Here is a 10904-nt window from a genome sequence, read left to right as displayed (position 1 = left end):
CACACTTTAGACACCCTTATAGTATTTGCAAGTGAAATCTCATGACCCAATGGCGAACTCGTATACTACTAAATATCTTTACCATATCCTGCTGTTCCATGTAGTTGGTAAAGATTTAACGTCACGTATACACAAAGCCAGTTTTTTTCAACGTTTTTTTGAGCTGAGGCACATTTTGCGGAGGCTCGCAACCAGCAGAAATCCTTAAAAAATTAAACTAATTAGCTGATACTGACAAAAAGTAATTGTCGGATATGACTTTAAACCATAACCAAACATGCATCACTATAGCTCTTGTCTCCAAGTAGGTGTACTGTCATCACCTGTCACATCCCACCCTGACTTATTTGCTGTTTTCCTGTGTCTAGTGTTTTAGTTTTTGTCTTACGCTTCTATTTTGGGGGCTTTTCTTCTTTTGTTGGCATTTCCCTGTAGCAGTTTCATGTCTTCCTTGAACACTATTCCCTGTACCTGCTTTTGTCGCAATCAAGAATATTAAAGTTGTGCAGACATTATCCTTCTTTGTGGGGACATTATTTGTCATGTTCAGATGTACTTTGTGGACGCTGTCTGCTCCACACACTAAGTCTTTGCTGTCGTCCAGCATTCAGTTTTTGTTCACTTTACAGCCAGTTCTATTTTCATTTTGCATAGCCATCCCTAGGCTTTGATGCCTTTTTTTTAGTTAGTGTTAGATACCTTTTTACCTGCACCCCGCATATTGTGATCATGACAAACCATGTTCCTGATGTCTATAAATCAATTCACTACCTGCTGCCACCTACTGATATGGAAGAGTATTTCACAGTTACTCTGCCATGGTTTAGATAGCACAGACACTCAATGGCACATTTGAAGATTATAATTACCGGTTTGCAAAAAATATTTTTAACTCATTTAGGTGAAATTACATAATCTCCCACAGCAGACTAGACTGTATCTCAAGGCACACTAACATGCCACGGCCCAGTGGTTGAAAAATACTGCACTAAGCAACATGCTGTGCCAGTCCAATCTTTATTCAACAGTCTGTTGACAAAACGTGCCTTCAGATATCATGCAACAAGGCGATACATTTTCACTGTACTGGGCCAATGGTTCTAAAATTAAGAAATTACAAATATGACGTGCAGTCACATTATCATGTAGAAAGTTAGACATCTGGAATGCAAGAAGTGGCAAATTAAGTATGAAGAAGTGAAAAAGACAAGTGCCCAATAAGAGCTTTATTAAAACACCACTTTTGACCATGGGAATGCCACGAAAGCAAGTTAACACAAAACTGCAGCACCAGGAAAAATAACCAAAAAACAAAAGAGCTTCTTTGAAGCCACTTTTAAAAAAATACCCCAGGTGAGTAAATGCAAGCTGGAACCATACAAACTTCTACAGGTGTTCTACGCTAAAGACAATTAAATCACGCGATGCAGACGTCGTCCTGAGATGGCACAACTTCTAGGAGGACTTCCCGTTATACGGTCTTCTGCTGGCCCTTCTTTCCAATCAGAGATTTGTGGATGTGTGGGATCACACCTGCAAAGACAGATCAAGGTGAGTCAAGGAAACAAATGAAATGTCACTGAGATGTTAAGCGGTGAGGAGCTTACCTCCGCCGGCGATGGTGGCCTTGATGAGTGAATCCAATTCTTCGTCTCCTCTAATTGCCAGCTGCAAGTGGCGGGGAGTGATGCGCTTCACTTTAAGATCTTTGGAAGCATTTCCTGCCAACTCCAGGACCTTGAGAGCCACGCAAAGTTATTGATATCCGAACAGGTAAGTTTAAAAGAAGGACAAAATATATAGAGCAGGGGTCACCAACGCGGTGCCCATGGGCACCAGGTAGCCCGTAAAGACCAGATGAGTAGCCTGCTGGCCTGTTCTAAAAATAGCTCAAATAACAGCACTTACCAGTGAGATGCCTCTATTTTTTTTTATTGTATTTACTAGCAAGCTGGTCTTGCTTTGCTCGACATTTTTAATTCTAAGAGAGACAAAACTCATAGAATGTGAAAATCCAAGAAAATATTTTAAACACTTTGTCTTCACTTGTTTAAAGATATATATATTTTTTTTTAACTTTGCTTCTTATTACTTTCAGAGACAATTTTAGACAAAAAATACAACCCTAAAAATGAATTTAGTATTTTCAAAACACATATACCTTTTTACCGTATTTTTCGGACAATAAGTCAGTTTTTTTCATAGTTTGGCCGGGGGTGCGACTTATACCTAGGAACAATTTATGTGTGAAATTATTAACACATTACCGTAAAATGTCACATAATATTATTTAGCTCATTCACTTAAGAGACTAGACGTATAAGATTTCATGGGATTTATGGATTAGGAGTGACAGATTCTTTGGTAAAGGCATAGCATGTTCTATATGTTATAGTTATTGGAATGACTCTTACCAGCATATGTTACGTTAACATACCAGGCACCTTCTCAGTTGGTTATTTATGCCTCATATAACGTACACTTATTCAGCCTGTTCACTATTCTTTATCTATTTTAAATTGCCTTTCAAATGTCTATTCTTGGTGTTGGGGGTTATCAAATAAATTTCCCCCAAAAATGCGACTTATACTCCGGTGCGACTTATGTGTGTTTTTTTCCTTTATTTTTGGCAGGTGCGACTTATGCTCCGGAGCGATTTATACTCCGAAAAATACAGTACTTTTTAAATTCCTTCCTGACAATTTAAATCAATGTTCAAGTAAATTTATTTTTCTATTGTAAAGAATAAATACATTTTGATTTAATTCTTCATTTTAGTTTCTGTTTTTTCGACGAAGAATATTTGTGAAATATTTCTTCAAATTTATGATTAAAATTCAAAAATATTATTCTGGCAAATCTAGAAAATCTGTAGAATCAAATTTATGCCATTTTGAATTTATTTTAAAACTTTTTTTCTGGAAAGTCTAAGTAATAATGATTTGTCTTTGTTAGAAATATAGCTTGGTCCAATTTGTTATATATTCTAACAAAGTGCAGATTGGATTTTAACCTATTTAAAACAGCTCATCAAAAATATATATTGTGAGAAATCATTAAGATGATCAGTGTTTCCACAAAGATAAATATCATTAATTATTAATAACAGAGTTAAAGGTAAATTGAGCAAATTGGCTATTTCTGGCAATTTATTTAAGTGTGTATCAAACTGGTAGCCCTTCGCATTAATCAGTACAGAAGAAGTAACTCTTGGTTTCAAAAAGGTTGGAAACCCCTGATATGTAGAGAGAGTTTACTCGTAAGAAACTACTTACCTCAGCAGTGAGGTACTCGAGAATGGCGGCACTGTACACAGCTGCAGTGGCTCCAACTCTGCCGTGGCTGGTGGTTCTGGACTTGAGATGTCTGTGGATACGACCCACTGGGAACTGCAGGAACAAAAGAGTGTTAAGGGCCCTTGGTGCTTGCTGGCGGTAGCACAGTTGCATTATAAGCTTGACTGAATGAAGACTAGAGGAGAGGAGGAAAACGACAACCAACCTGCAGCCCAGCTCGCTGTGAGCGCGAAATAGCCTTCGTCTTGGTCTTTCCGGAGTCTTTGCCCGCCTTGCCACCAGCCTGAACAACAAGCATCCGTTGGTGAGTTCAAACCGACGAAATAATGCTCGACTATAATGTTTAAAAAAATTAATAGCCCCCCTGTAAGACACATTCTACATTTAAATACTCCAATTACAATCAAAGCAGGAGAGGGTTAGGCTAGCTAGCTAGCATGCTAAGCTAGGCTAGCAGCGATTGCCAGCAACTATAACATCGGCAACGCAGTGCAGCGAGCAAAGTATTAAACCAAAGCCTTTCGTTGAGCGTAAAAAGGGTCCAGTGAAGTAGCCGCGCAAAGAAGAGACGCTTACCATGTTTAAATCTTCGAATAAGTTCGGGCGCTGTAGCACAAAAGCTAAATGCAGCACATCGACTGATGGTTTGAACTACAATCCCCGCCTACAATTGTCCTTGTAAATATAGCCGAGACACATCCGGGACACTACTGGGAGAAAACCGACCAATCAGGTTTTACTATGCGGGGCCTATCTCGGCGTCCAGCCAATCAAGGACAAAGGATGAGCTTTGCGGGAAAAGGGGACGATTTTCCATCTCACGTCCTCATGGGTAATGTAGTACCAACGTGGAGGTCCTTTGTACTGTCCCAACAATAACAAACAGGAACCGTTGATTTTTTTTGTATCTGGAGAACATTAAGTGAGTCGTAATAAACAAAAGTTGTGTATCATAAAGTTTCAATTTACGGATGTGTGCAGAATTTGATGGAGAAAAATCGCCCAAAAAATAAGCACATTTATTTTTATAGTGTGAAATATTGTCAAAAAAGGGATTCAAAAAGTTTTTTCTTTTTTCCATCCATCCATTTTCTACCGCTTATTCCCTTTTGTGGTCGCGGGGGGCGTTGGCGCCTATCGCAGCTACAATTGGGCGGAAGGCGCGGTACACCCTGGACAAGTCACTACCTCATCGCAGGGCCAACACAGATAGACAGACAACATTAAAGGCCTACTGAAACCCACTACTACCCACCACGCAGTCTGATAGTTTATACATCAATGATGAAATATTAACATTGCAACACATGCCGATACGGCCTTTTTAGTTTACTAAATTACAATTTTAAATTTCCCGGGAGTTTCAGCTTCGAAACGTCGTGTAATGATGACGTGTACGCAAGACGTCACGGGTTTTTAGGAAGTAGGAGTGCTGCGCACACACACAGCTAAAAGTCGTCTGCTTTAACGGCATAATTATACAGTTTTTTGGACATCTGTGTTGCTGAATATTTTGAAATTTGTTCAATTAATATTGGAGAAGTCACAGTAGAAAGATGGAGTTGTGAAGGTTTAGCCTTTAGCCCCACAAACACACGGTGATTCCTTGTTTAAAATTCCTGAAGGTGAAACCTTCCTATGGATCAGAGCGTGGTCAAGCCAACATGTATCCCGACCACATGTCAACCAGCAGGTTTCGGTGACAAAATTGTGGTTAAAAAGTCAGTTCTTACCGGAGAAAAGCTGAGCTTGTGCTGTCCATAGCAGCCGTCCACTCCCCTGAGACACTGCGCGTCAACACACCCGTGGAGACACCCTTCCGACTATCAGGTACTGTTAAACTCACTAAAACACTAGCAACACAATAGAAAGATAAGGAATTTCCCAGAATTATCCTAGTAAATGTGTCTAAAAACATCGGAATCCGTCCCAATGCAATCGCATTTTTTTTTTTTTTTTGTAGTCCGTCGCTATCAATATCCTCAAACACGAATCTTTCATCTTCGCTCAAATTAATGGGGAAATTGTCGTTTTCTCGGTCCGAATAACACTTTTTGTTGGAGGCTCCCATTAAAAACAATGTGAATATGTGAGGAGCCATCAAACATGTGACGTCATCGTCTCCGACTTCCGGTAGAGGCAGGGCTTTTCTCTTAGCACCGAAAGTTGAGAACTTTATCGTGGATGTTCTCTACTAAATCCTTTCAGCAAAAATATGGCAATATCGCGAAATGATCAAGTATGACACATAGAATGGACCTGCTATCCCCGTTTAAATAAGAAAATCTCATTTCAGTTGGCCTTTTACACTCACATTCACACACTAGGGCCAATTTAATGTTGCCAATCAACCTATCCCCAGGTGCATGTCTTTGGAAGTGGGAGGAAGCCGGAGTACCCGGAGGGAACCCACGCATTCACGGGGAGAACATGCAAACTCCACACAGAAAGATCCCGAGGCTGGGATTGAACCCAGGACTGCAGGACCTTTGTATTGTGACCCCTCTTCCACCGTGAAATATTTGACATTGACTTGTGCCAATATTTTCACAACCAATCAACAAAAATTTGTAACTATACTTCCTATTTTATTGTTTTAGTAAAACATCACATTATTCATTTTATTTAGTATGTAAACATTCTTTAGATATGATTAATGTAACTGTTTTTGTCGTTGTTTTATCAAAAGTCAGCAATTACCATATTTCCTTGAATTGCCGCAGGGCATATATTATGCGCCTGCCTTAAATTACTGCCAGGTCCAACTCGCTTCGCAAAATAATTAGCGCATGCTTAGTATTACCGCCTGGTCAAATTCGTGACATCACGAGTGACACTTCCCCTGTCATCATTTTCAAAATGGAGGAGGCTGATTTCAATACCAGTAATTTGAAATCGCATAAAGAGAAGAAGATTAATTGCTTTTCAGTAGGATTTAAGGTCCAAGCTTACATCACACTAAAATTTTTACTGCATGCCTTTGGTACGTGCCAGAGTGAGAAGAGGTTTTAAAATAATTAGCGCATGCTTACTTTTACCGCATGCCTTTGGTAAGCGCAGGAGTGAGAAGAGGTTTTAAATTAATTAGCGCCCAGGCGGCAATTCAAGGAAATACGGTATCAACAATGTACATACAATACTGCCTTGTGAAAAAAATTATAGAAATATAACGTATCATTTGCAACACTCCTGACAGCCACACGAGAGCAGTGTGGAACTGTTCAATGTTCAGAAGCCATTGAAATATTCTATCCATCCAACCATAATTCATTCCGCTTGTCCCTCTCGGGGTCGCGGTGGGTGCTATGGCCTATACCAGCCTCATTCGGGCGGACAAGTCGCCGCCTCATCGCAGGGCCAACACAGATAGATAGACACATTCACACTCACTTTTACACACTAATATAATAAAGAAATACAACTATAAGTGAGAATCGTCTGACTTTTCCTCGACAAATATCAAGAGCTTATATATATATATATATATATATATATATATATATATATAAGCTCTCTCTCTCTCGCTCTCTCTCTATATATATATATATATATATATATATATATATATATATGCCCTTCACTTATTCCATATTTTATGTTACATATTTCTTCCAAAATGCAATATTAATTTTTGTCTACACACAATACCCCATAATGGCAATAATATAAAAGTGTTTTTGCTTTTAGAATTTTTTGCACAATCTTTAAAAATAAAAAACAAAGAAATCACATGAACGTAAGTATTCAAAGCCTTTGCTCCATACTTTGTTGATGCACCTTTGGTAGCAATTATAGCCTCAAGTATTTTTGAATACAATGCCACAAGTTTGGCACACCTATTTTGACAGTTTTGCCTTTTCCTCTTTGTAGCACCTCTCAAGCTCCATCGGGTTGGATGGGAAGCGTTGCTGCGCAGCAATTTTTAGATCCTTGCAGAGATGAATAATCGGATTCAAGTCTGGGCTATGGCTGAACATCTCAAGGACTGAAGCCTTTACTTTGATATTTTGGCTGTGTGCTTAGGGTCCTCAAACATGAACTCCAGTCTGAGTTAAGGAGCACTCTGGAATAGGTTTTCATCCAGGATATCTCTGTTCAATGCTGCATTCATATTTCCTCTCTATCCTGATTATAGTCACTCAGGTCCTGCCACTGAAACCATCCCCACAGCATGATGCTGCAAGTGCCAGGCTTCACTGTAGGGATGGTATTGGCCTGGTGATGAGCGGCATCTGGTTTCCTCGAAACATGACACCTGGCATTCACGCCAAATAGTTCAATGTTCGTGTCATCAGACCAGTTCATTTTGTTTCTAATGGTCTCAGAGTATTTCAGGTGCAAACTTTTACAAAGTAATGGCTTCCACAGAGATGCTTTTGCTTCTGGAAGGTTTTCCTCTTTCCAAAGAGAAATGCTGTAGCTCTGACAGAGAGACTTTCGGGTTCTTGGTGACCTCCCTGACTAGAGCCCTTCTCCCCCAATCACTCAGTTTAGACAGCCGGCCAGCTCTAGGAAGAGTCATGTGCTCATTGGGATTCCCAGATATGTGCCTCGATATAATCCTGTCTCAGAGGTTTACAGACATTTTTTTTTCTTCATTCTTGGTTTGTGCTCTGTTATGCACCGTCAAGTGTGGAACCTTATATATAGGCAGTTGTGTGCCTTTTCAAACCAAGTCCAACCAAGTGAATGTACCAAAATTGACTCCAATTAATATGTAGCAACATCTCAAGACTGATCAGTTAAACAAGATACACCATAGTTTACTTTTGAGCTTAACGGCAAAGGCTGTGAATAGTTACATACATTTGATTTCTCAGTTTTTTTTATCTTGAATATATTTGCAAAGAAATTCGCAAAAAAAACAAAACGTTTTCACTTTATCATCGGGTATTGTGTGTAGAATTTTGAGGACAAAAATGAATTAATTCCGTATTGGAATAAGATTATTACGTAACAAAAATGTAAACAGAGTGAAGCACTGTGAATACTTTCCCGTTGCACTGTAATACATACACACAAATACATACATTTGTGAACACATATTCATACATACACAAATACATACATATACACACATGGATTCAAATACATACATACATCCATATTGTACACTAATTGACACATATACAAACATGTCTATTTTCATATCTTACTCATTTTTCTGCATGCTGCTGTTGTTGTTGTTACAGTAGTGAGTAATTGATAATAGTGGCAAAAAATGTTTTTAGAAATCGTTATTTCTATGACAGTAGGCCAACTGTATTACTGTTTATATCACTATTTTTTTTATTTTGGAAATGCCAAACACCAAATCAATTAAGACATCTTAAAACGTAACAAATAATGTTGCAACAGAAGAAGTATCCTACACCTCTACTTTGTAAAGTCATCTGATCTGATATCAACAATATTATATTCCGTTTCGTGAAGTGAATTATATTTATATAGCACTTTTTTCTACAGACTCAAAACACTCTACATAGTGAAACCCATTATCTACACCTTTAAGCGACATTTAAACCAGTGTAGGTTGAACTGGGATCAAGTGGGCAAAGTGTCTTGCCCAAGTACACAACGTCAGTGACTGGGATGGTGGGAGTGGGGATCGAACCGCTAACCCTCAAGTTGTTGGCACGGTTCCTCTGCCAACTGAGCCTCACCGCTTCATTATTGCTTGACATAACAGGTTAAAAAGAAGAAGAAAAAAAAGACTAATAATGGATTTGTTGGTATTTCCTCAGTACATAGTGATGGAATATACACTTTAAATAGCTATTAGTTTAAATGAGAATGTATCCATGACAACATGCACAGCTGGTGTTGGGTTGGTCAGCATGAATCACATACCATACATTCTCAGTGGTAGTCCCTCTTGCAGCAGTCACTCTCTATCTTGACCTCTCGCTTTCTTTTTTCCTCAGTCACTGTCAATCAACTCATGGTCTATTTTAAAGACTGTGTTTGTTCTCTAAAGTTTTCGATCCATTTGCAGATCTTTCCCAGCCGGGGCCAAGACGAGGCAGAGTCCTGAAATGTTTCCAGAAGTGTGCAGGGAATGTTGGCCATTACCGGACACTTCAATAATACAGTCTTTTGAGTGAAGCAGGAAGCAGAAGTCAAATTGGCCTGAGTGGGGATCTCATAGGTTGCCTGCACATCCAGTGTATTTCGGCAATAATCCAACAAAATATGAGTGGAAATCCCATGCACACATGGGAGGATGCAAAAGACCGAGAGGGAGAGCCTAGAGGAAGAAGGGACGGGCAGAGAGCGTGAGAAAGTATGATGTCACAACTCTCTGCAAGGACCCGAGGGCGACATAGCATTTGGTGATAAAACATTGCAGCACTCTTCTACCACACAGTAGACAAATAATTGGAATTGTCTTACTAAAATACTCTTCTATACACATATTTGGCACTGACTTAGGCCACTCTAGGTAACCATTGTTTTGCTGCATATGCTGACAGTTGCACTACTTTTTCCATTTACATGCATCTTGCCTTGATTAATAATCCTAAACAGTATCAATGAAGAGACATGTGGCACAGAGCTATTCCATAATCAACACTTTTATTGCTTGTAGTAAGAAAAAAATGCAATAAAGTATCAATTGAGCAGGGAGCCATAATTTCCAGAGCAGTGCACCGAATGAGGTGATCCATAACTCTTGAGGGACTTTAAATGCATATCAGTATAGTTGCAACACCCCCCCCCCCCCCCCCCCCCCCACACACACACACACACACACACAACTTACATCCACATTAGTCCCATGTTGCATGCTGGGTGTTCAGCAGGACTTTGACAGATGGCCCAATAGGATGCTGAGAGGGGAGGAAGGGAGGAAATCAGGGCTAAAGAGTAGGATGGATGGTGAGGACAATGCAAATAGATGCAGAAGTCTGTCTGTGTGTGTGTGTGTTCGTTCGTTCTTGTATTTCTACCCTTCTTGAGACATCAACAAGGAAAAGTACTATCCATTTGAGGACCAGTGAACAAGTTAAGACAGTTTACATGTTCCCAATACGGACAACCATCGCATCTAATAGAGAATGTCTCATTTGCACCCCTGGTGGGGAAATTTATCAAAATTAGTTTGGTCCCAAAAAGGAGGGATTTTTCCAATTGACGGTGTCTCGGTTTTAAAAGTGCTCCCCCTCTGGTCAACATTTGAGATAACAAGTGTGTGTAAAAATTTGAAGTGTTCCCCTTCTGGCCAACTTGTAAAAACACGTTTGTGTAAGAAATTGAAATGCACCCCCTTTGGCCAAAATAATAAAAAAAATTTATATAGAGACATACTGTAATAACTGGTAGTAAATAATGAAGATTAAAAACCAATTACAAACACAAAATTTAACAAAAAAAAATTACTAAAAGCTTTCCTTCTTTATATTTGCATAGTATGTATATATCATTAGTGTTGTAAATACAAATCTTTATATATCTAGAAAGGGTGTTCCTAAAGAGGTAAGCATTTTTCGGAGGTCTCTTGAAGATAACAAATACAAGAATGTGTGTGTGTGTGTGTGTGTGCGTGCGTGCGTGCGTTCGTGCGTGTGTGTGTGTGTGTGTATATAAAGGTCATAAACCTCACAGGAT

General features: G+C 39.3%; 1 protein-coding gene and 1 long non-coding RNA gene across 2 annotated transcripts; one reads left to right on the top strand and one right to left on the bottom strand.

Moving 5' to 3' along the window:
* Window positions 1-998: 998 nt before the first annotated feature.
* On the bottom strand, window positions 999-4020 carry LOC133560195 (histone H2A.Z). Its single transcript, XM_061912423.1, has 5 exons — window positions 3873-4020; window positions 3502-3579; window positions 3276-3389; window positions 1608-1737; window positions 999-1533 (listed from the first exon to the last, which is right to left on the bottom strand). The coding sequence occupies exons 1-5, from the start codon at window positions 3873-3875 to the stop codon at window positions 1472-1474; spliced, it is 387 nt and encodes a 128-aa protein (XP_061768407.1). The 5' UTR covers window positions 3876-4020; the 3' UTR covers window positions 999-1471.
* Window positions 3280-9917, top strand: LOC133560196 (uncharacterized). Its single transcript, XR_009808400.1, has 2 exons — window positions 3280-3600; window positions 9292-9917. It is a non-coding gene; the product is annotated as an uncharacterized LOC133560196 (long non-coding RNA).
* Window positions 9918-10904: the final 987 nt, after the last annotated feature.

This window comes from Nerophis ophidion, linkage group LG10, assembly GCF_033978795.1.
Source record: "Nerophis ophidion isolate RoL-2023_Sa linkage group LG10, RoL_Noph_v1.0, whole genome shotgun sequence".
Taxonomy (NCBI): domain Eukaryota; kingdom Metazoa; phylum Chordata; class Actinopteri; order Syngnathiformes; family Syngnathidae; genus Nerophis; species Nerophis ophidion.
The sequence above is the reverse complement of the archived record's forward strand: the minus strand, read 5'-3'. Positions and strand labels throughout refer to the sequence as shown.